The sequence below is a fragment of the Sphaerodactylus townsendi genome, linkage group LG01 (assembly GCF_021028975.2).
Source record: "Sphaerodactylus townsendi isolate TG3544 linkage group LG01, MPM_Stown_v2.3, whole genome shotgun sequence".
NCBI classification, from domain to species: Eukaryota; Metazoa; Chordata; class Lepidosauria; order Squamata; family Sphaerodactylidae; genus Sphaerodactylus; species Sphaerodactylus townsendi.
The window spans coordinates 105,778,978-105,805,197 of NC_059425.1; the positions used below are offsets into that span (position 1 = coordinate 105,778,978).

The following is a 26,220-nucleotide window of genomic DNA, read 5'->3' on the forward strand; positions in this document are numbered from 1 at the left end:
TGGCCCAGTACTTCTGATAAGCTCTAAGCTTAGTGTTTGCAATTGTAAACCTGCCAGCTCTATTGACACAGCTGGCATGCTTCTTGGAAGCTTCCATATGTCTTGATATGCCAAGCTCTCAGTGGGGATGGGGGGGGGGGGCATGACACAGCACTGACAACTATCTGTGTCAAAATGCTACTTGTCTGGGTCAGAAAATAGTTGAAAAGGGGGACAGAAGCGATCAACATAGAATGAGGAGGCAGCCATAGGGAGGGTGGAGGGGGAAAGGCCTGCATAGGAGTGCAAGGGAGTGGAAGGGGTGAAGATAGATAGGCTGGCAGTAGGGGGGGAGATATCTGGGGCAAAGCTTTGTTCTTTGGCAAATCCCCATCGCTGTGGCGGCAAAAATATTAAAGTTGCATTTAAGGTGGTGTTGCCTGGCGCAGGAAAACTGGAAAATGAAAGTGTGGCTGGGAGAAATATGTCTCTACATAGATGCATAACCTGGGGCACAGGTTTCCCAGACGCCACTTGGCTGCATCATGTGTGGGGGCACATGTGGCTGTGCAACCCCCTCCCCCCCCCAGACGAAGCATGGACCTTGTGATGGGTAGGTGAGCAGGCGACAGAGGGGGTGGTCAGGCGGCTGACTCGAGAGTGGGGGGATGATAGGAAGATCCAAAAGTTGGGGTGGGGAGAAGTTGATCTACAAGGTGGTGGGGATGATAGGAAGATCCAAACGCTGGGGTGGAATATGTGGCTCCAGAAGGTGAGGGGTGCAATTTGACACATCAAAAAGTTGGGGAGGGAGAAACATTCAAGAAGTGTGTGTGGGGGGGTACTATTTGATAGCTTGTCCTGGGTGCCATTTTCTGTAGGTCTGCCCCATCTGAACAAGAAATCTTGCCTCAACATACATTCACCCTTGCCATGAGGCACTGATTTACGCATAATTGGCAATGTGACATAAGTGTCACAATGCTGGATATAAGTTGGATAGGAATACCTCTTACTGATACGTCCCTTTAATTGAATCAGACATAGTTTAAACAAATAAGTCTGCTACATCACATTTTTTCTTAACCTGTGTTATATAATTTAGTAATATCTTCAGTAAAACATACTTTATTTAAGTAAGCAACTTTCAGACATATACACTAAATGAGGTACACAGATGAGACCTACCAGGAGCAAAAGCGCAAACTCTGCAAAATTATTTTCTTTAAAAAGCTTGTTTAGCTGGTCTGGAGGTAATTCTTACTTGTTCTATATGAGTAGATTACTTTCGGTTTACAAACTTATTTTAACAACACTGTAAAGCCCTCTTTCCTTTTCCTGGTATGTATAGTGATGCTATGATAGGAATGCAGCAATAAGCACAACTGCATCTGTTGATTTTCTTCCTGTTGTTAAAGGCACAGAGTTAGGCGGCAGCTCTAGTAAAACTTTATACACTCACTCTTATATGTGAGACTTATCATCATAGGCAAAAAGGTGTAGAAGTGACTACGCTGCTTTGCTGGAGCCTTGTTGCTGGCAGTCATATCCCATTAAACATTTCTGAAACGTTAGTTTCAATCAGTACAAACAGTTCAAACAATATGTGCTCTTACATTTAGATACTATAAAACTATAATGTTTTTCAATGTGTAATAGTAATTAGCTCCGATGAAAACACTGTTCAGAATTTCAGAAGTTAGTTTTAGAAAAAGCCAGAGTTATATATTTGGAGACTGCTTCAGTATGCTGCATTTCACCACATGCATTCCATGACTCTAATCTTCACCTCCAACATCGCATAAATGGTTATAAGATCAGCAGGATAATATTCTCCTCCATTCCCTTTTTTTGATTATTTGATAAGATGCTAAATGACCCTCAACATTCCTTGGATCTAAAGCAATAAGAAAACTCAATACTAATCAGCTTGTTTTGGGGATGGTTCTTGTTTTGTTTTAAAGACTAACATTTTCAAAATACCTTCCAAGTTTTCCAAGTGAACAGAAATTCTTACCTTATCTCTTAGCATCACTATCTTTGGGGAGATGCTCTCTTTTGGAAGGGGTCTTGGGAGTTGGCCGTTTTTCTGGTTTTTTGTGGGTGACCATGTTTTACTAGTGTGCTGATTTGTAAGGACTAGAGACTTTATAAAAAATAACGTTAGAGCCTACAAAGGATCGAGGGATGATATTGTCACCCTGGCTCAAATTTCTCATTTCTTAGAGGGTTGAGCAGACTAATTCTCCATCTCTTTTTGGTTACATGACTGTCCCTCCCTTTGCCCCAATCAGGTTTTTATAATGTCTATTCATCAGTTTCTTTGGCAGGTAGGCCGAATGGGCTGATTTTCCCCCTGAAACCAAGTTTCTGTTTTCTCTTACTCTACCCTCTTGAGAAAATAAGAAGAAAAAGAGTTTGGATTTATCCCCCACCTTTCTCTCTTCTAAGGAGAGTCAAAGGGGCTTACAAAGTCCTTTCTCTTCCTCTCCCCACAACAGACACCTTGTGAGGGAGGTTAGCCTGAGAGAGTTCTGAATGAACTGTGACTAGCCCAGTATCACCCAGCAGGAACATAAGAGCGGGGAAACAAATCTGGTTCACCAGATAAGACTCACTGCTCATATGGAGGTGCGGGGAATCAAACCTGGTTCTCCAGAGTAAAGTCCACCTGTTCTTAGCCACTACACTACCATGGTTCTCAAAAATATATAAGAACATAAGAACATGCCAGTTGGATCAGACCAGAGTCCATCTAGTCCAGCATTCTGCTACTCGCAGTGGCCCACCAGGTGCCTTTGGGAGCTTACATGCAGGATGTGAAAACAATGGCCTACTGCGGCTGTTGCTCCCGAGCACCTGGACTGTTAAGGCATTTGCAATCTGAGATCAAAGATCAAGTTTGGTAGCCAGAGATCGACTTCTCCTCCATAAATCTGTCCAAGCCCCTTTTAAAGCTACCCAGGTTAGTGGCCATCACCACCTCCTGTGGCAGCATATTCCAAACACGAATCACACGTTGCGTGAAGAAGTGTTTCCTTTTATTAGTCCTAATTCTTCCCCCCAGCATTTTCAATGTATGCCCCCTGGTATACATTGAAAATGCTGGGGGGAATAACTAGGACCATATAGTTGCCATGGTTTGAGGGTCCCCAATCATAACAACCTCTTGCTTTGAAAACCTGGTCGGGTCATCATAAATCATCTGCTACTTGACAGTAAGAAAAAAAGATGAACTGGGATTGGAAATCAACAATTGAGAAATGTTCCTCTCTTCTAGGATTCTATAAATCCCTATAAGCATGAGTAAGTTGATTTCCCCTCTTCTCCTTCTGTTCTTCTTTTAACTGATACTCAAGTGCTCTCAGCTTTCTGTGCCTTCTAAAGCATATTCAGTCCTCATTTGACCATTGTGGGTTTTATTTCTTTTGATTAATTTTTAAAAGTCATATTTTCTGCATACTTGAGGAATCCCTACTATATTGTCTGTGAGTAGCCTAGTTTTTCTGCTTTCATGATCAGCACAAGCTTTCTTAATTTTCTATTAGATAAATGCTGATAATGATATGCTGTTTGAGTCTCTAGTTCCAAAAGGTGTGGGGGAATAGGAGTTAAACTTGCTTTGTAATCGGAATTGAATCCAAGAAGTTGTAACTATGGAAAACTATCTATTTTTTCTCTTTAGGATAAATTTGTCTGTTCCATTGACTCCCAGCATCTTTGCACCCCTGCTAAAATAATTTGTCCAACAGCACTTAAGGCCTAAAGCCAGGGCTGGAGCGAGGGGGAACTGCGCCCAGGGCACGTGTGCGCCCTATACCCCTGCCACGCCACGCCAAGCCACACCACGCCCTCACATCAGCATGCACCCAGTGCATCATGCACCCCCGTCCCCTTGGCGCTACACCACTGCCAAAAACAGATGCTGCATCACCATGGAGACTTGCAACTAGACAGCCACTGTGACTTCCTTGTGGGCACTCAGTTCAGGAGCACTGCAGGGGCCCAGTTCAGATTGGGAGTGTAGTGCAAAAGATAGAGGAGCCTCAACCTTCTCTCCTTCCAACACTGTTAGGCTGGTTCAGTCCCTTCATATATATGTGTCTCAGATCATGGACAGCTTTAAAAGTGAGCAACAGCTTCTCCTCCCCATATACGGGGTCCTTCATATATATGTGTCTCAGATCATGAGCAACTTTAAAAGTGAGCACCAGTACTTTGAATTGAACTTGAAATCCAGTAAGCAGCTAGTAGCATCAGCTCAAGGCAGAGATGGTAGTATCCAACAGCTTATATGAAGGTAGGTGTCATCCACATACTTACAACAACCCACACCAAAACTCCAGACATTCTTATTTAATGGTCAACCTATATAAATTGAATAGCATGGGAGAGAAGATAGAACCTACTAAACGGCAGATTCATCACCTCCTGCCACCACTTTCGTATCAAACTTTTTTTAAAAAAAGGTCTCAAACCAAATCAGAACTATTGGATGGTATAGTAGTTAAGAGCAGTGGACTCTAATCTGAATAACCAGGTTTGATTCCCCACTCCTCCAAATGAATGGAAAACTCTCATCTGGTGAACTAGATTTATATGCTGCTTTGAGAGTCCTTACAGGAGAGAAATCCTCCTCTTCTTATCCCATCACTTCATTGAGCAAACTACAGGTAAAATGCTACTGCAGTGTTTATCAATGTCCCATCCTGTTGATTGTATTGACTTACTATGCATAGTCTTTTTTGAGCCCCAGTGAAAAAGGGGCTCTATAAATAATGAACATGAATAAATTTATTAAAATATGTATGCCCCATCTTTCCTTTTGATGAAAGTTTGAAATCTTTTTCCAATCTGTGGAGCCTTTCTCCATCTTGTGGCTCTTTCATTAGAGAAGCAGCCAGATAACTTGGAGGAAGGCACTTGGAGAATGGTTGGATATCCCAACCCTATACCTAACTTCAAGTCCCCCCACAACCATGTCAGACGTAGTTGATAGTTACGGGAGGGAAGCAAACTGGTGCTCCCCACTTCAAATAAACACAATCATTTTAGAAGAATGCCAGTATTGTCAAAACAAAGCCACAGAGAGATCTTTGAGAATCCTTAATGTTATGATGTAGATCATCATCTAGGACGACAGTCCATTTCTTTCCAAAGTGCCCAGAACCAGAATACCATCACATATTCAGTCATCTTTATCTTGGTGACAAGAGTGATAGCTAGTAAGTATTTCATGAGAAAGCTTTGAGAAAAAGTGTAATTGGTACAATAGCCTCTTATTGGACAAATTTAGTTTGCTGTGGTAGATGTATAATATATTCTAGAAACTCTGTGGGTTGCTTTCAGTGGCTGTCTTTTCTGATGGTGTTTCAGGCAAACTGCAGGAAACAAGCAATTTGGAAGGAAATTTGCAATGTGAGCTTTCTAGGTAAAACTGAGGATAGCACAGTACTGGCAGAGATAATTGATTCTGAAAACTTAAAGGGAAGCAGGGGGCCTCAAGGGCTAACATCACAGATAATTTAAGAAGAATCTGGATGTCAAGTATGTGAAAACAGAGAAGAATAAGAGGGTGTTAGTGTGGGAAGGAATTACTGGCAAGGGTTTGGAAGTGCTAAATTAATTGTACAAAGGATTTAACCAACTAATCTTCAATAAAACCAGAAAACTAATATAGTCTTAATACTTTTGCACCTCCTGCTGCTAATTGTTATTAGCATTCACCTCATGTTATTAACTTAAGATGTACATTCTTGTAGGTCAAATGATGAAGAAAATATTTGAAGTAAGTGTTGTATCTTTTATCAAAATTGCCAAAGTTCTGGAAAATAGCAAGTACTTGTTGGGTGCACTCCAGATAAATTAAACATGCTTAATTCCCATAGACTTCAATGACATTTTATATTGATTTTATAAGATAAAGCAAAGCAACTGGCTAATTAAAACAAAATAAATTAACTAAAGGAATGCCCACAGAAACTGGACTATGGAATGGCAATATAAAAATCTCCTGAGTAAAGAAAATAAACAAATTCAACTACACTAGACTATATTTGTATATACAAGTCACCTTTTTGTTCAAGACAAGTGTCAGTTTCAAGTATCTGTGGCAATGATTCCCAAAATGGTGCCTATAGGTGACGCTACACTCATAGATGTGTTTCCTGTGCTCATTTACTTCTTCTCCAAAACAGTGCTGGTTTCCCTCCACCTCAGCAGAATGGGATGTTTCAGAAGACACAACAGACTTTTTTGGTGATGCCACTACCTATCCTCCAAACTCAACAATGACCAAAGGCTCAACAAAGTTTGGGGATGAACAAGATTCCAGTCTATGGAATATTTATCACTCTTTTTCTAAGACTTCATCCAGGTAATCTCATTATATAGCATTGGGCCTTATGACATAGATCTCCTCCTCCTTTTGTCCAGCTGCTACAGAGGCTTTTCTCCACTGTGATGCTCAGTTTCACTGCCACTAGCACCTCCACATGCACAAGAGCAGTGTTTTTCAAAGAGACTTTTTGCATACAAAATAAGCAAACACCCCAGAGGAAGAAAGTCTCCACAGAGGATCAACAGGTACACAAGGAAAATGATGGCATAGGTCCAAGCCTAAGTGTGTTATTGTTATCATGGACAGACTGGCCTTTTAACTTACATGGAAATTTCCTGGTGGGTCACTATCCTAGAGGGCTGCTGGTAGCCAGGGGAAAGCAGAGTCAAGTCTACACAATTCTGCCAGTTCCTCAGAGGCCACTTTGCTCAGACTGTTCATCACCAATTGTCTCCTCCTGCACTGCAACCAGTTTAGGGGAGGGTGCAATGGATGAGCTCATGCACACAATTTGTCCCACTGAGCCAAGTGGCCTTGTAGTGCTAGCTTGCAAAACCATAAGGGCCCCTCAGCTTGGCTTCATCCAGGGCCATTTTTTACTTATCCGTCCACTCCTGTGTTACCATACCACCACAAACACATGAGCATGTATTCAGATTGTCATGTGGAACTAGCTTGTGTGTTTGCATGGGGACCAGAAAACCAAGATCTTTTAACCAAGGAAGTGGCTACGAACAACACGTGCAGAAGAAAAAGAATGGCAGAGTGTTGTACTCAAGTGAGTATTTAAAGGTTTAAATAGCATCTTTATGAAGCAACCCAATGGTGCTTTAGGGAATGAAAGGTGAGAAAGAAAATATACAAGCCTGATATTGAAGAGTAAAGATGGGTGAGAGTCCAGTCCAGAAGCAGTGGATGAAAGTTAGGCCCAGAGGTTGGAGGAGGAGAAAGCTCAGTGATTTTGGCAAGAGTACAGAAGTAGACTATCCATGAGGCTGGGGTAACAGGTAGGATCCACAAACCAGCTGAGAAGTGACTTTTTTGCACCTTTAGTTTCCCTGGACATTGTCTTAGCTGTGACCAGATTGGGGTCTGGTTAGCAACTCTGAATCTCACTGAATGTTAGAGGAGTGGAAAGTAGAAAGAACTCCAAGTATGGGGATGATTTAAAGGTATGAGAAAGTCTGGGAAGAAGTCTGGGGAAGTCAAACTGAGGTGATTAGGTTTTCTGCCCAGATGGTCCTCCCATGGTCAGCGATTGAATTACCTGACAGGAATCCTGATTGACCATTTTGGAAAAATTAAGGGATCTGAATGTAAAAAAAAAATGATTAGTGGGGGAGAATCCTCAGGGGCCTCTGAGCAGAATGCAGTTAAAATCACTGTGGTCGCCTAAGGGATTCCAGAGATGCAGGTGGTTTTCTCGACGGTGGCCATTTTAATATGGGATCTTTTTTTTTACAGCAGAAGCATACTGCTTTCACTTCCACTGAATAACACAGAACCACATTTTTATCTCTTAGTGGGACAGAGTATAATAACACAACAGGAGCGGTTGTCTTCCAGAATGTGCCTTTATTTATATGAGCAGTTAGTTGTATAGGTAGGCCAAATCAGTAGACAGTGTTGTGCTGTAAACTAGAGTAGGCTTTTCTTTGGCAATAGCCCCCAAAAATATAAGAATAGTGACATGATATTATTTTTTGTTTTTATTAAAACTATTGATTTTAAATCTGAAACTGCATTTAAAAAATCTGTCATGAGTGATTGACATAGCCAGTAGAAGATTTCCTATAGAAGGATTTCATGATTCAGTTAAATTTCTTAGCTAAGTAATATTAATACCCCCTTTTCCTATTATCCTCATTCCTTGAAAGGCATTGGACAATGGAGAAGGGCTCATTTCTTGCTTATAATTCAGACATTGGGTCTCAGACTGTAAGTTATTGATACTGGGATATGGTGTCTGTGCAAAAGAGAATAAGACTGAATATAGAATGCAGTGTTTATGAGGCTGAAAATAATTTGAAAGAGGCATGAATTCCCCAGGTATCCTCACTTTTTTGTCCCATTCATATATCAAGTTTGGCTTAGTTCCACCAATTTACTTGAGAGAGCGCCCCTCAGAAAATGTGCCAGTATCTAGTACTGGTGAGTACTACCACACACACACAAGCTGTGACTAGAGTAGAATGAAGTTTTAACATCAGAAATAGATGATCTGGCCTTTTATGAGTATGAAATGAATATGTGTAACTCCAAAAGACAAAGCAACATGTAAATCTGAAATTTAAAAAAATGCCTGTAGATTTAAGAAACAGATGCCCTCAGTGGGCATTGCTATGCAACCACAGTATTATTCAGGCCATGTTTTTTGTCAGGAAAAAGTAAGACAGTGTGGAGGGGGCACTTCCAGGGTTGTTTTGACCTTTTAGGAAGGGCTCATTGTAGCTAGGTCTATCAGCAGCCACTAGGCAACTTGCTACCATACAACTTGAATGACTCACCCAAACCCTACTGTTTAACAGCAGCTACCCCATGAAAGGCAGTGTAGTGGTTAGAGTTTCAGACTAGGCTCTGGGAAACCCATGTTCAAATTCCTATTCCCACTCACTGTGTAGACTTAGGCCTATCACACACTATTAGCCTACCCTTAAAGGGTTGTTGTGAGGATAAAATGGAAGTGAAAAGAATTATGTGATTGGCTTTGGAGAAAGATGGGCTTTAAATGAGGTAAATAAATAATAAAATATAATAAATATAACTGAAGTTGAGGCGAACATAAAAAGTTGGTTGGTGGGTAGATAGAAAGGAGAGGAGGAAGCAGGGGTAAGTGAGAATATGGAAGGAAGACGGAAAGAAGTAGTGTGGGATGGGGATACTGGGGAAAGTGAGGTGCCCACTGCTCAGTCTTTCCAGGTTCCCTGCTCCACAGCTGGGCCAGGCTCAGCACGCGCTGCTTAACTTAATTTTCCTAGACAGAGGCTGCTGAGGAAGGGAACAGGGAAAGTTGAAGATGGGGTCAGGTAAAGATAGGTTGGCTTGTGGATGGGAAGGAGAGAAGGAAACAGTGGAAGCTAAGGTTGGGTTCAGGAAATGGAAAGAGGAAATAGCAAGTTTGGGGAAATGAGATACTCCCAGTGATGTGATTCAAATAATTTAACAACCGAATTGCGGTAGTGAAATTTTAAAAAATTAAAAACTGGTTGTTTTAACAACCGGTTCTGCCGAAGTGGTGCAAACCTGCTGAATCCCACCACTGGATACCCCCCACAACACCTCTAAATATTAAAATTCAGATTCATCCAATTTCTAAAAGATTATTGGTTGTTTAGATTTGCATTTTAAGCCACAATGTCGGGCTTAATTCAGGCTAAGAGGGCATTCATATATGTATATCTCTCAGTGATCCTACCTTCAAGCTGAGTATTTACATGTTTAAACAGCTGCTACTGATCAACACCACAGACAATTTTTGTAACATCACCTCTTAGTATTTTTCAATGTAGACATCTCACATGTTCAGCTGAAAGCCATCAGGTGATAAGATATCAAATGATTTATATGTGTGAATCAATCAACCTTCTTTGTTTATTTAAATCCTCTTTGCTAAAACAGATACAAACTAATGAAAAACCTTGGGATTTTTTGCACACAGTATACTGTCAATCAGTTTTTAGTTATACAAATATAATGTGTCAGTACTAAATAAATATTCAGCATTTTAATTGAAAACATTTTGATTCATGCCATTTTATTAGACGTTGGAAGCAGCTGCATGCTTGCCTTTGCTCCTTATATTCTATGTCAACCATGTGCAATTAACTTTGGCATCTCCAGAGTTGCTACTAGTTTCCTGACTCTGTGGAAATGAAACTTTTAAAAGGTCATTCACAATCTGGTTAATCCTTTCCAGTGTGTAGCTTTGTAAAATGTGTTAATCTTCACATATTACATTGGTTAAGGCTAAGGATGATAGATCTGCCACAATCACATAGAAATGTAGGGGGAGAATCCAAATGAAGGAGGAAAAGGTGAAGAGAGTTGAACCTTGTCCTTCCGATTATTTAACTACTTCAGCTTGCCTTCCCAAGAAAAGTAAGGATTCTTTTCAACACTGGGACCCTGGTTTGGAGAAAAGTGCCAGGAAAAAGAGGCAACAGAGTGATCACAGTTACAGACAGCTCCTTAACCACATTTTTCTCCCATGCATTGATCACCTGACCTCGTTTCTTAAATTAGATTCCCTTTGCCCCTTACCTTCTACGTACACAGTGATTCTTTGCCATAAATATTTATTTTGGCCCTTAGTTAGGAATGGCAAGTCAGGGTCAAACCCAACAAAATATTGAAAGATCCATGACTGAATCTTCCCAATATTTAAAAATAGTTGCAAATAGTTGATCATAATTCAGAGTGGACTAATTGTGCAGTTTTTCTGATTGAAACTGACCCCCTAGCATTATTATCCCTAGAAGAGAAAAAAAGCTAGGAATATTCTTTTTTTCCTCTGTGTGCATTTGTTTCATTCTACAACTAATAATAGTCCATAAGGGGGAAGGCTTCATCAGCAAAACTACAGAGTTGATAGAACAGTAGAACCCCTCATTCCCAGTTCTGCAGCCTGATTGAAATTGAAGCTTTTGCAGCTCTTACTGAAAACCCTTCAAAATCCATAATGCTATTGTTTTGGTCAAAATTGCTACTAGTACTCAGTACATTTCAGTAAATGGACAACATGTGTAAGGTTGCCTTGTACTGAATCAAACCATTGGTCTGTCAATGTCAGTATTGCCTACTCAGGCTGGCAGCAGCACCCCAGGGATTCAAGTAGAGGTCTATCTCATCATTTACTGCCTGAGCCTTTCAATTGGAGATGCTGGGGACTGAAATTGGGACCATCTGCTTGCTAAACAACTACTCTACCACTAAGCCACAGCCTTGTGATGATGTCATTGTTGTTTTATTTGTAAACTTTGGCTGATTACACACAAGGTGTTTGCTGTGTGGCAGAGGCAAATGTCAACCATGGCAAGATATCTTGTAAGGACGTATTTCCTGTAGCCCTGCTTTCACTTTCCGTTCTCACTGTGGCAAGCAAATCCACCTATAGCATGATTTCAATTTTGCTTTGCTGCCACAGTGGGACAGATTTGCCAGTGGGCACACCTTTGCCCTAGACCTCTTTCCTCTGCCCGCAGCCAAACCACCTAGTCTTAACCCCACCCCCACTTCCTCATGCTGCTTTGCATGCTTCCTCCTCAACCTCCTCCCTGTTGCTGATTACTTCCCACTTCTTGTCCTGCTGTATCACTTTTATTGCCTGTGACCTCTACACTCATGCATATCTTTAGATCTTTAAGGTTAAAAAAGATTAAATAACTATATTGATAGATAAATCAATACTAATACTAAATAAATGTAAAAAGAATAAGACTAGTCAATCAGCCCAAACACCTGATTTGTCCCTGCATTTGATCAACAAACTGGGACATCTCCAGCCTCATAATTTTATACACAAGCAATCAGTGATTCCAGACCACACTGGGAAAAGCCCAACAGCTTTGATGCTTGGGTTTACAGCACATCAGGAGATGGACAATTGTGAACTGGGGAACTTAGCAAAAGGCAGACCACATTGCCCTTTTGCGGTTTTGCATTTGCACGCTGCCATTACTCCCCCCACCATAAAAGACAATCAGTGTCCGGGCAGAGTGTACAGATGCGGAATTCAAGACTTTTCATCTTTTTATGTCAATATAGTGATCTATCAATAGATTGACATATTGATCTATTAATAAGATTAAAGATAAAAATTAAAGATTATTTAAAAATCAAAACACGCATGCTCAATAGAGAACCTGCAAAACATCACACACACACCCAGACGCAAGCAAAAAGCCAACTGATGGGTAATGTCTGCCCAGCTGCAACCAGGGTAATAGGTGATCATGCCAAACATATCCCAAAACAAAGACTCCCCGGCCAATTCTCTTTGAAGTTGGGGAAACCTTGTCGTGCGTAATCGACCCTTTAAACCTTGTTAGCCTCCACCACTTGATATCAGTTATTTCTTTGCTTTTCAATTTGTATCCAGATAACCCTTTTTAACATGCTGCTCACCAAAATTTTCTCCTGCTGAATTCTGCCAAGTAGATGATTATATTTTCTCTTTGTCTATTTGAAACAGTATCCTTAAAGTGATTTATTGTCACCCTGCAGTCCTATCTCATCTCTGGCATAGTCAAAGTTGCCAGGCTAGAAATGGAAAAGTCCCCCACCCCCACCCCAAGGGCTGATAGCACTCATGCCACTAATTAAAGCAGCTAGGCTGGGAAAGATGTGTACTTGGGTGAGATGCTGGAAAATTGCTGCTGGTGACATTGGGAAGTAACTGGACAAATATGAAAAGGAAGAGACTCATCTGAAGCAGACAAAGCCGGAACCTGGTCCACGGTGCCCTAAAAAATTGCTTCTGCTAATGGTAGTATTTGTACAAGTGGAAGGTTAGGGGTATGTTGAGTCAGTGTCAAGGATGTAAGTAAGGGGGGTTTCCTAGTTTAACCCCCCCCCCTCGCCACCGCCGCCATTACATGTTCGAAGCTCTGCCCACCGTTTGTGGGGGGTTTGTATTTTAACTTTTTTCAGTTTTTGGCCTGCAGGGGGTGCAGTTTTTAGACTAGCAGCACCTAAATTTCAGGGATTTGTTGGGATGCTGAAAGTTATAGACTCCCAAATGGGGTGCCCCTGTCCCCCATTGTTTCCAATGGGAGCTAAATAGGAGATGGGGGCTACACCTTTGAGGGTCCATAACTTTGGAACCCCTGAACCAAACTTCACCAAACTTGGGTGGTATCATCAGGAGAGTCTCCTAAAGATACCCTGAAAGTCTGGTGCTGCTAGCTTAACAATTGCATCCATGGCAGCAGGCACCCCCCAAATTTCCCCAGATTCTCCTTTTAAATCCCCCCCTTCAGCATGGATTTAAAGGGAAAATCTGAGGTCCCCAGTTTAAACATTGAAAGTGATGCTGTTTCAGGATGGGGGATAATCCACCCCCAAACACCATCACTTTCAATGTTGTTTTAACTGGGGACCCCAGATTTTCCCTTTAAGGTGGATTTAAAGGGAGAGTCTGGGCTCCCTAGTTGAAACACCATTGAAAATTATGCTGTTTGGGGTGGATTCTAGCATCACAGCGGCCACCCATGGGGGGGGCACAAAGGGACTGGCGGCTAGCGGCTGGATTTTGCATCTCTGCCCGGAGGGGAGGGCAAAAGGAACTGGCGGCTAGCGGCTGGGAGCCCAGCCTGTGGGGGGGGGGGGCAAAGGAGTCTGCCGTCCCTGGCCTTGGAGAGCTGCTTTTATAAGCACTGAGGCTGGGGGCAGGGCTTGGGGGCATGGCCACACACCCCGAACCCACCCCATAAATATATATATACCTATGTCCCTGGTCAGTGTGCAACAGTAGTTGTATTGAACCAGGATCTGAGATAGATCCAGGTTTTACTTCCCATTCTGCTATGGAAATTCACTGGTTGACCTTGTGCCAGATACTGTTGCTCAGCCTAACCTACCTTGCAGGGTTGATGTGAAGATAAAATGGAAGAGGGAAGAATGATGTTGCAAGCTGCCTTTGATCCTTATTGGGGAGTAAAGTTGAAAACAAGCAAACAAATAAAATGTTGTCACACTTCTGGCGTTTGCATGTGTATAGTGCAGTAATGCTGGGGATATTAGCATTACACCCAAATGTAAAATCAGTGTCTGGTAGGTGCCAAGGGAGCAACTTGGTTTTGTGGAGAACCCAAGCAGCCGCCCTTAATTTGGAGTCCAGAGCCATCACTCTTCTGCAGTAGATCCATATTTGCAAATGTAGTCTTGCTGTGCATTGATGTTGTATTTGAGGTAACATTTAAAGTGCAGCATTGCTAAACCTTTGGCTTACTCTTTCCGGTGTCTGGCTAGAGACGTGCAAGTTTACCAGGGATGGGCTTGTTTATCCCGGTTATTATCAGCCGTGTTGACCCTGCCAGCAACGCTGCAAGAGAACAGCAGCACTAGAAATAAAAGAGAGAGAGAAAACATGCGGGATGGGATCTGCTGTATTTACCCAGCAATTATCACGTTACCTTCTTTTACAGCAATATAAACCTGCCATGGTGTTTACTTACTGCAAACCTATTGCCTCTTTAGACATAGGGGGCGGGGATAGTTGGCAAAAGCTCAAGCCGGTGCTGTTTTTGCTCCCATCTTTCGGATCAAGGGCATGCACACACTGTGGCTGTGTTTATTTAAAAACATGAGGGGGGGGGGGAGCGGAGGAGACTATCTCTAGAAAAAAAGGATTGCTGAGTTTGTTTGCAGAGCAGAGACGCCTCCGTTTGAATGCCAAAGCTACTAGGAGAGGTAAACGCAAAATGTCCACGGAGCAGCTTCGCGTCACCTCGAAAGCGTGGCTTGGATCTTTGCATGCCCTGGAGGACAAGCGCCTCTTGATACGTTCTCGCAAAATAAGCTGTATGGGGGAGGGGGGGGCAGGCTTTTGCAACGCGACCCGCTGCGGTGCGTGGAAGGGGAGAAGCTGACAAGAAGTTACCTCTTGCTCTCCAGAAGTGCTATTTATACTCTTACATATGCCTGAAAGAAGCGCAGCCATGGTAGAGGAGGGAAGGGCAATCCTCCCCTCGGCTGCTTTCGATGAACATCCTTGCGCTTCTAAGTATGCTTGCGAGATTGGAAAGTGACAACGTATAACAAATCCCCGCGTCGAATAACCCTGAAAGAAACGTCCACGGCCCCCTACGAGTCTATGACAGCACCTAATAGCCTGATAGATGTAAGGGGTGGGAGGGGATGTACACAGATTAAGGCTGCGCGAGAAGCAAAGCTGAAGCCTGATCCACTCTTATGAGCAATGGCTCTCGTCGCGGCCGGGTTTTTTTCTTCCTCTCATCGCTCTTCCCACCCATCTCCGATCCATTTCAGATTCCTCTCCCCCTCCCCTCCCCTCCCCCTTTGTATGAGCAATAAAAGGCTCCGGCGGGGATGTGACTCCTTAGCAATCGCCCCGATCTGAGGCCATCAGCAAACACACGTGTCACTCAGCCAGAAGGAACAGGATGCTTTGGATGCCTTCCAGTTCCGCCTGGCTTGTTTTCTCACTTGCTCCAGGTTTTACTTCTGGTTGCCTGCGAGGGCTGTCGCTCCTCCCTTTTGAAATCCTATATTAGCCCTGGCCAAAGCAGGCTAAGAAACACAGCTCATTGTCGGCAAGTGCTGATGAGAAACTCACCGAGGACTGAACGAGGAACGGCTTTAAATCTTTCCGCTCCAGAAGCAGCAGCAGCAGCAATAATTATTATTACCAACTCACGCAGTCACAGAGGAGTAAGACGAGAACTGGCTTTATGCTGGGAGATCTTTACTGACTGATTTTACCAGCACCGTTTGGAGCAAAAGAAGAAAGGGAGGGCGTGAGGTGAGTGGCGAAAGAGCTCTCCTCATTTTTCTTTTGGCAAGCAATATGAATGAAAGAGGGGAGGGGGGCAGGACCTTTGAGCCAGAGCTTTTAAATCCACTTACGTTCATATTGCAAACAGTAATCCCTTGCAGACTTTAATTTCCAAAGTTCTTGACAAGGAGAGAAAAGGTCGGGTAGATCTGTGCCCTCTGTAGTTCTTATGTAAATCTTTTGGGCTAGGGCATATTAATTTATAAAGATGTTCAAGCCCTTTCAAATCCAGTGGCTTTTATTGCAGAGCACATTTTAAAAAAAATGACTGTGTTTTTAGGAAGAGGGGTTGCTGTGGGCAGATTTCTTTGGCTTCTAGGTGTGCGCGAGTTGTGACTCCACGTTGCACAAGGTGCTTCTTTTCCTCTTGCAGTTTTTAAAGAAAATGATCACAATTGTGACTCGCTGTGGTGAATTTCTGTGGGGATTTTTTAGGGAGGGGATCGCAGGGTGGGAGGAGTACAGCCTACAACTGTTTCCCTGGGATAGTGAGTTTTCTGAGAAGGGGAGCATCAGTAGCTGGAACAGAAGTGTTTATCTCTTTCTCTGTAAACATTAACTTTTAAAGGCTGGAAATGGCAGACCACATGATGGCCATGAACCATGGGCGCTTCCCTGATGGAACCAATGGGCTTCATCACCATCCTGCACATCGAATGGGAATGGGTCAGTTTCCCACCCCCCACCATCATCAGCAACAGCAGCACGCCTTCAGCGCTTTGATGAGCGACCATATACATTATGGAGGTGGGAATATGAATGCAAACAGTGGGATCAGACACGCCATGGGGCCCGGGAATTTGAACGGGGGTCACCCTGCAAGCAGCATGCCGCCTACGGCCAGGTTTACCAATTCCCAGTTCATGGCCCCCACAGTGGCAACCCAAGGGGGGCCTTTAACAGCCAGCATGCAGTTGCAGAAGCTCAACAACCAGTACTTCAGCCACCATCCGTATCCTCACAACCACTACATGCCGGACTTGCACCCTGCTAATCATCAGCTCAATGGAGCAGCCCAGCATTTTAGAGACTGCAACCCAAAGCACAGCAACAGCGGCGGAGGCAGCAGCAATGTGCCTGCCTCCATGCCCCACGTCCCTGCAGCAATGCTGCCTCCCAATGTCATAGACACTGACTTCATAGATGAGGAGGTGCTCATGTCCTTAGTCATAGAAATGGGCTTGGACCGCATCAAGGAGCTTCCAGAGCTGTGGTTGGGACAGAATGAGTTTGATTTCATGACAGACTTCGTTTGCAAACAGCAGTCCAGCAGAGTGAGCTGCTGACTTCTTGTGAAACAAAGGACTTTTTATCTGTGCGAATGAAAACATTCCCTCCAGACACAGTATTGCAAAGGCTTTTAGGAGCTTGAGTATCTGGGAAACAGAGTAAACTATAAGCTTGTATAAATATGATTTCTCCTTTATTTTTTATTTTATTGCTGTCATTTCTTTTTTTTAACCTTCGATACTCATTTCTGCCCTCTCCTGTAATAATTTTTAAACGATTCAGTCTTTAGAAGAATTTCTGTCTCTCTGCTTATTTTTTCTTCACTGGCAATATGTCAATTATTTCAACTGTTGTCATGCATATTGGCAGATTGCTTAAACTTGTGGATTTTCTGTAGGCTATCATTTCAAATAACTAGGACAGCATTCAAATTCTGAGTTAAAGGACAAAAAAAAGCATTAATTGGTTGCATGAAGTTTGGGGTAGATTCCTGCACAAATACTGCCCTCTTGCTTTGTTTTTAACTATGCATTGCAGTGATACTAACTTAGTCTGCTTAAACTGGAAGCTTAACAAATGTGGGCCAAACCTTCCTTGATCAGGAAAATGAAACCAGTTCCTTAAACTCTGCTACCGGTATCTGTTCCCTTCCCCATCTGTATAGACAATATAGTATGAATGGAATGGTCTCTAGCTGGGGGTGAAGAAACATTTCACAATTCTTTTTAAAAAAACTGTTCTAGTTCTTTCTACAGCTTGTTTTTATTTTGGCATTGCGCTTACATAGTTTATTCAGTACAATGCGAAAATACTACTGTGTTGAAAGCTTTTTAGAAAATTTTGACAGTATTTTTGTACAAAACCTTTTTTGAGGACATACTTGTTAATTTATTCTATTTTAATTTGCCAGTGTCAATAAAAAGTTGGGAAATGCTTTAATTATTCATAGACATCATTTACCAATATGTTTTATTCTTTTAATTTATCCTTCTCTCCCCCTACAAATGTTTGATACACATAGTCCGTCTGAATTGTTGAACTGTTCGGTTCTGCAAGAAATGTTTTGAAGGAAAAATTACATGACACCATTGTATTTTGTATGTCATGATCAGTGCAGAAGGTGCAAAGGATTTAAGCATAAATATGACATCACAGTTTCATAAATAACATTGTAACATGCCTGTGTAATTTTATCAAAACTAAAATTGCCAAGAGGCAGCAATTTTGTGATTTTGCCAACTTGCTTTAAATGTAGTTGTCCAGAATTATGATGCATAAAGTATTTATTCTATTTATCTATTAAACTTTAATTTTTATAAATACTGTCATTTTATATATCTATGAAATTTTGTTCTTTACATAAAATCATGTGCTGAAGGGTTCCAGGAAAACTAGACATGCAAGTATTCTGCAAAGATTGGTTTCTTCTATCCAGCATAGAAATGTTTTAGCAGGTTATAAAACTTGTGTTGCATTGAAAGCTGAGATCCCATTAGGAAGGAAAGAAAATGCTGCTAATGTTGGGAAGTGTTTTATTAAGAGAAGATTAGCTGGTTCACTTATAAATGGGAAGTGAGTGAAAAGTACCAACTTCCAAATTTTGGCTTGGAAGACCATAAAATATTTGCCCTATAGCAGAAGTATGCTGTATCATTATTAGTACTGTTAGGTTTCCTAAATCATCACATAAACACTTACCTGAGTAAAGTATCAGGCATTTAACTGATCCTGTTTTAACAAGGTTGCAGCTGTTTAATGATAAACTTACTCTTAGTCTACTTTGTTTCAAAAATTTGCACTGCCCTTCTCTTGTTCTTCTAACAGTAAAGATGTCCTATTTTAAAATGTTCCAAAATCTTGGTGTGAGTAACACCATGGGAATAGAATTCCATTATATTATACATAATTATATTTGAGACAAAATGGAAAAGTTACTTGATTAGTTTTCTTATTTAGGGGCCCTTCTGCACATGCAGAATAATGCACTTTCAATCCGCTTTTACAATTGTTTGAAAGTGGATTTTGCTATTCCGCACAGTAAAATCCAGCATCAAAGTGTATTGAAAGTGAATTGAAAGGAATGTTTTAAGTAATGCACAACTAGTTTCAAGCAATAATCACATAGGCTTCTAAAATCACACCATTATAATTCATTATGATGTCATCTGTCTTTGTGTATAAACCAGTTATCGCAACCATGCATTCATTTATCTTATAGCTGTTTCAGTATCCTACAACTTTAACTTGATATTTGGAGCCAGAAAAATCAATATGTCCAAAATGTCTTGACAGACTACAGTTGTATAACAATCAGCTTTATTAGATTTCTTGCTTCATTATTTAAAAGTATATTCTGAACAGCCTGTGCACTTTTTGAATTCAAACATTCCATATAAAATGGATAAGATAGTCTTCTCCTTTGATAAAGATTGACTTTTCTTATACTAAATTGTTTAAAATTTAAATTCATCATACTCCAAAGATCTATAAACTCCCGCATAATAGCCCCTCTATAAATAACTTTTCTTGACTGTGCAACTTGTTGCATAACCCTCCCGGTTAATACCAGGTGAGATTCAACCATCAACTATGCAGTTTCCAGTAAAGTAGGAAAGCAGTTTAGTCAGGGCATCAGGTTAGTAACTGACCGTAGATCTTGTCAAAATGTATAGTACTGGCCTTAGAGTAACTTTATTAACATGTTTGTCTCATTGACATATTTCAAGGTGTACATTGAGAAGATGCTAATGCACAAAAGCAAATCTTATAAGGAAAGCTTGAAAAGCAGTGCAATGTGTAATACTTCAGGGATCATGTTTTATAATAATTTCCACAATATGAAAAGGGTGATTACTTACAACTGAAAAGAAACATGTCCAAACCATTAATGTAGTCCCATCATTGATTCAATGTTAAAGCTGGAGAAGCATAGTCAGTTTTTCAATTCTCAACTGCAAAGTTTTTAAGCTGATACCATCTGCCTTAAGTTTTGCTAAAACTGTTAAATTGCTTATTTGCATTTGACTAAAGTGTTTAACCATAATGTGTGCAGTGACCTAGTTTACTTAGCCAATGCCAGATATTTTTTGCAAACGAAGCTGGGGGCGGAGGTAGTTGCATTCCTGTTTAAGTTGCTTATAGCACAGGAAACTTGACCTCTGTACTTTGGCACTTTTTCAAAAAGTTCTAATATGGTACATGAGCTCTACTGTTCTTTAAGCCATGTCCATAAATAGACACTGTGTTTTATTTGCAATGGAGATCAGTGATAAGCCTCCCTGCGCAGAAGCAGCACAAAAGACACTTGTTAGGAAAATAGATGCTGATTAATAAAAGAACGTCACTCTCTTTGCGGTTGGCTGAAAAATACCGATGACGGATGGACGTCTGCTGGCGCTGAGCAAGACATCACACTGCTGTGCTGGATCTCTCAAGAACAGTGAGCTCCAAACAGCTGTTTATGAGGTGCTCTAGGGAGACACACTAAGAATGAGTTGACATCTATTTGATAGTTTATGGTCTGGATGACTTTTAAAACTGTAAAAGCCTGTGCTGCACATAAATTGGTGTCAACAGAAAAGGCCAGATCCTTTAGAGCAAAATATTAATCCACTAATCTGTTACGGGTAGTCAGCTTTGAAATGTAAACATGCTTCCTTCTTAAATGTGTTAGACATTGGTGCCACCTTGTGGAATGCAGATCAAAAAAGAGAATGGCTTAAAAGGCCCCTCCCCCCACCTTTCACACTTAGGACAGAATGGCCTTTCTCTGTGCAATGAGCTGTGCAGCCATTAGGCAAATAGCTAACTGGGCTACAGTAATTCTGCAAAGAAGGAATAGTGCTCTGGGAAGGAAGGTACATACTCTGAGTCCAATACTGTATTTACAGTAATCAACAATTTTTAAATTAAAAAAATGCAAAAGGTTGCATGTATAATGTTATCCTAAGCATACTTTCTCTGAAGTAATTTCTGTAGGGAAAAAGCTTATGCACTGAAAATCCAGTTTTATATTATTATGCAAATGCAATCCAAGAAAAGTACAGTGGCCATTCATGATACCAGCAATTGGTAATAAAACACTCTCTCTTGTTTTTCTGAACAGTTTGACACATGCCTTTACTTAGGTCTGCAAAGGTCTTTCTAATTCAGCACTGGAGCTTGTCTTTGATGTTATTTCCTTGAAGAATGGTGGCTTTTTGACCACCAGCACAGTGTCCTGGAACATTTAATTGTTTTCCTGCATGTTTCATAGAGCTGAATCATAGATTTGGATGGGGTCATACAGGCTGTCTAGGCCAACCTCCTGCTCAATCCAGGATCAGCTTAGAGTATCCCAGGTAAGTGTTTGTCCAGCTGGTGCTTAAAGACTGACAGTGAGGAGGAGCTCACCACCTCCCTGCGTAACTGATTCTACTGTTGATTTACTCTTACTGTACTTTTTTTTTCTTAGGCTCATTCCGCACACGCAGAATAATGCACTTTCAAACTGCTTTCAGAGCTCTTTGAAGCTGTGCGGAATGGCAAAAACAGTTGTGAAAGCAGCTTGAAAGTGCATTATTTTGCGTGTGCGGAATGAGCCTTAGTGTCTGCTAGTTGGAACCTTTCTGCCTATCATTAAAACCCATTTTGGGGACTCCTGGCCTCTGCTGCCAACAGAAACAGCTTCCTGCCCTCAGAAACTTCACATACTTTCTAACAACATTTCAGCCTCATGGACAAATGGTGCTCTTTATTCTTCAACTCAAAAAGGATGGTGGTGGTCCAGAATGAAACTGAGCTCATCAGGAACTTTGACTGTATTTCCCAAGGCTTGAACCATGACTAAGGTTTTCTCAGCAGAACTGGGAGAAGGAATGATCACCCATTATTGTTCTTTTGAATTCCCTTCCTTCTTTTCTTGGTTACATTTGAATTTTACATAGGTTGCATTCAGCTATCACAGCAGAAGTGTCAGTGATTGCCACAGCACAGTTTCTCTGATATATGTTCCTGTCCCTTTTTCGTGACCTGGATGACCCATGCTAGCTTGGTCTCATCAAATTTCAGAAGCTAAGAGGGGTGAACCTAGTTGGTACTTGGATGGGAGACCACTAAGTCAGTCCTGGGTTGCAATGTCAAACTACCCCTGAATATGTTTTGCCTTGAAAACCCTATGAGGTTACTATGAGTCAGCTATTTATTATATTGTATTGTATTGTATTGTATTTCTTCCCCGCCCTTCTCATCCAGAACCAGGCTCAGGCTGTGGCTGTGACTTTTGGCACTTTCCACCAGCACCTCTTTCCATCCCCAAATACTAACCAGGACTTGCTTATTTTCTGAGTTTTGATAAGATGAGACTAACCAGGAGCTGTCCAGGTCAGGGCATCAGGGCCAATAGCCACTGATAAATCTATCCTTTTAAACCATCCCAGCTAGTGGGTCTTGCTTCATCCTGAAACACTACTCTATGAATGAACTATGCATTATGTGAGAAATACTTTTGTAACTCCAATTTTTCCACCAATCCCAATTCAGGGAAGAACGTATAGATCCTAGATTGGTTAATTGGAAGGGGGGAGGTGACAAAACATATGTATTTTGTCTGTTCTGAAACATTTGCCAATTAATTTCAGAGTAGCATAGTGGTTAAGAGTGGCAGACACTAATCTGGAGAACCAGGTTTGATTCCTTCCTCCCTGCATGAGCAGTGGACTCCCTGCATGAGCAGTGGACTGTTTAAGGCCTTACGCGGCCTGGGACCATCGTATCTTCGGGACCGCATCACCCCATACGTCCCTACACGGCCTCTTCGATCAGTTGAGGCCAATTTACTGGTGGTCCCTAGCCCCTCGGCGATGCGGCTGGCCTCCACACGGGCCAGGGCCTTTACGGCTCTGGCCCCGGCCTGGTGGAACGCTCTTCCTCCAACTGTCCGGGCCCTGCGGGACCTTAGTGAGTTCCGCAGGGCCTGTAAGACAGAGCTGTTCCACCGGGCCTTCGGAGGATCCAGCCGCTGATGGTGCCCCCCTTCTTTGGCCCTTGACATCTGGGCCAACTGCCACCTAATGAGACTCGCCATTCCTCCCTTTTGGGGGGGAGGGAACTTATAATCAGTATGCTGGACGCCACCCCTCCCCTTTATGGGAGGGGAGGGAGCTTTTAAAATAGACTGTTGAACGCCATTTACTTTATTGGGTTTATGGTTTATCTATTAGAAATAGCTTTATGGTTTTATCGCTGCTTTTAAAATGTTTTAATTATCCTACATTGTTATTCCTATGTTGTACACCGCCCAGAGCCCCTCGGGGATGGGGCGGTATAAAAGCTTAAGGAAATAAATAAAATAAATAAATAAATCTGGTGAACTGGGTTTGTTTTCCCTGCTCCTCTACAAGAAGCCTGCTGGGTGACATTGGGCTGGCCGCAATTATCGCAAAAATTCCTCAGCCCTATCTACCTCACAAGGTGACGTGGTGAGGGGACAAGAAGAAGAAGAAGAAGAAGAAGAAGAGAAAATAGAGATAAGTGGGGTATAAAATTCTTCTTTATATTATGGGAATGGAGCATAAGCTTTCTGTATCCAGTTACCTCATATTATGGGTTTATATTTCATTGTGTCTGTCTGTTGTGTCTCCATTAGCATTCTTTTTTATCTAAGCTAAAAAAGACTGTTGCTTTAAGGACCAGTCCTTAACCAGTCTGTTCAGAATCTTATCGCAGTTGTCTTTATTGGAAAGTGTTCTTAGGATTGCCCTGCTCAATTTACATTATAACAAAAGAGCTCCAATTCCATCATCAGTTCTGGCTGGCTTTTTCCACATCTGTTTCAAAAAGGGCACCAATGGGGGACCACAATTGCACACAATGCTCCCAATATCACCGCACAATAAATTGATGTAAAAGCATTGTGATACCATGAGGTTATATTTTCATTCCCTCTCCTATCAATACTTAGCATGAATTTTGTCTTTTTTCACAAATGCAACAGGTATTGGCATTGTCACTTAGAGTCCCATCACAACCCCAAACTCTTGTTCTTGCTTATTCACCATCAATTTATACAATGAGTTTAGAACTGTTGCCTCATTATGCATCACTTTCCACCAACATAGGAACTTATTTATTATTAAAATAAAAATGGTCAAGTACATCACTGAGATGGGGCTTAACCTGCCCCTTGTTTTTGGTGACTTGGCACTGTCATCAAATCTAAACTTGATGTTCTGAACTATAGCCATTGGCTATGAACTATACTTAATACTTAAACACGCTGTTATTACATGGTTTTTATTGGTTATTTTGTATTGTGTTACAACAATGTTGTTCGCTGCCCTGAGCTCAGTTCACCAGGGTAATAAATCGGAAATAAAGTAAAACTAAAAAAGTAAAGTTATTTGAGAGATCCCATTTAATCCAGTAATAATTGATGTTTTAAACTGTAGTTAGTCTTGCAATAAGATATTAGTTGCTTTGTAATGCAAAGCCTGTTTTCATTTTTTTCATTTTTTGGGAGGCGGGGTCAGTTGAGCATTACAGATTTAAAAATATAGTTTTAATAACCATCCACATTTGTTCAGAAAACATTTGAACTACTGGCCAATTGGCAGAGCAATGTGGAGCACTTACACCTTTCTAAGCTACTCAATTTCAACACATTTAGATGAGTGTAAGTCTGTTTATGATTGCACTGAGTGTGTGGATGTAATTCTGAATCTACATATTTCAAACAAAATGGAACTAATCTGACAAAAGTAATACCTATGCCTATGGGATGTTTAATGTATCCCTCCTGCAGCCGCTAGATGTCACTAGCACTCTGTCCAGTTTGGATATTTGGTTATAGATTTATTTCTAAAAAATATTCTATATTTGGTTCTTCATGTGCTTCTTAATTGTTATGTATGTCTTCTCCATATACATAACAGGATGTCTTCTTTATATACATAACAATTAAAGGAACTTGTGTTAAGTTTCTACAGTGATTGATGGCCATAAAGGAAACTATGTCTACATTTCCAACTGTTGTGATTTGTGTGTCACTTGCAAGCAGAAATATTTTAAGTACATTTTTATGCCCCAGCCCCACATATTTTTCTGATTTAGAAATGTTTCTTTAAAAAATTAACCACTCTTCCTTGCGTGGAAGGTCTCTCTGCTTAAAATTGATATGTCAATTTTTAAAATTAGAAAATTGCACCACTATGTTTTATGCCTCTCTAGCGCTGGTAAGGCTGCCAGCTCCAGTTTAAGAAACACCTGGAAATTGCGGGGGGGTGGGGGTGGAAACTGAGGGAGGGTTGTGAAGGGGACGGTCTTCAGAGAGGTATCATGTCAGAGTCCACCTTTCAGAGTAGCCATTTTATCCAGGTGAAATGATCTCTGTCTCCTGGAGATCAATTGTAATAGCAGGAGATATCCAGCTACCACCTTGAGGTTGGCATCCCTAAATACTGGACTCAACTACAACCATTCTGTTTTATACTCACATAGAGGGAACAGACACTGCATGTTTTGAGGTAAAGGAAGAATGGGTACAGAAGAAACCTGACATGCTCTACTGGAAATTGGCTTTCCTTCCCCTCCCCACACTTTCTCTGTCATGAGGTAGATTATAAAAAGGCAAACTGCACACTGTTTACAAGAGTTGGGTATCTGTTTTGCCCACCTCTGAGATGGGAGGGAGATGAGGAGCATTTGCATGTAACCAGAGGCAGTTCATTTTCAGCTACATTTCATAGAATCATAGAGTTGGAAGAGGCCACAGGGGCCATCGAGTCCAACCCTCTGCCATGCAGGGATACTCAAACAAAGCACTTCTGACATGGCCATCCAGCCCCACTGGGAGCAGCAGTGGCATAGTGGTTAAGATCAGGTGCACTCTAATCTGGAGGAACCGGGTTTGATTCCCCACTCTGCCGCCTGAGCTGTGGAGGCTTATCTGGGGAATTCAGATTAGCCTGTACACTCCAACACACACCAGCTGGGTGACCTTGGGCTAGTTACAGTTCTTCTGTGCTCTCTCAGCTCCACCTACCCCACAGGGTATTTGTTGTGAGGGGGGAAGGGAAAGGAGTTTGTAAGCCCCTTTGAGTCTCCTATAGGAGACTCAGGGGGAATATAAATTCAACTCCTCTTCTTCTCAGTTTAAAAACCTCCAAAGAAGGAGACTCCA

The 26,220-nt window shown here is 41.6% G+C and overlaps 1 protein-coding gene across 1 annotated transcript; it reads left to right on the top strand.

Moving 5' to 3' along the window:
* Nucleotides 1-15,299: 15,299 nt before the first annotated feature.
* CITED2 (Cbp/p300 interacting transactivator with Glu/Asp rich carboxy-terminal domain 2) lies at nt 15,300-18,383 on the top strand. The gene is made up of 2 exons (XM_048489602.1): nt 15,300-15,800; nt 16,402-18,383. The coding sequence occupies exon 2, from the start codon at nt 16,409-16,411 to the stop codon at nt 17,117-17,119; it is 711 nt and encodes a 236-aa protein (XP_048345559.1). The 5' UTR covers nt 15,300-15,800; nt 16,402-16,408; the 3' UTR covers nt 17,120-18,383.
* The last annotated feature ends 7,837 nt before the right edge of the window (nt 18,384-26,220 follow it).

Bases quoted from the DNA above. Each gene is read 5' to 3' on its own strand.
- CITED2 (XM_048489602.1), top strand. From the start codon at position 16,409: ATGGCAGACCACATGATGGCCATGAACCATGGGCGCTTCCCTGATGGA.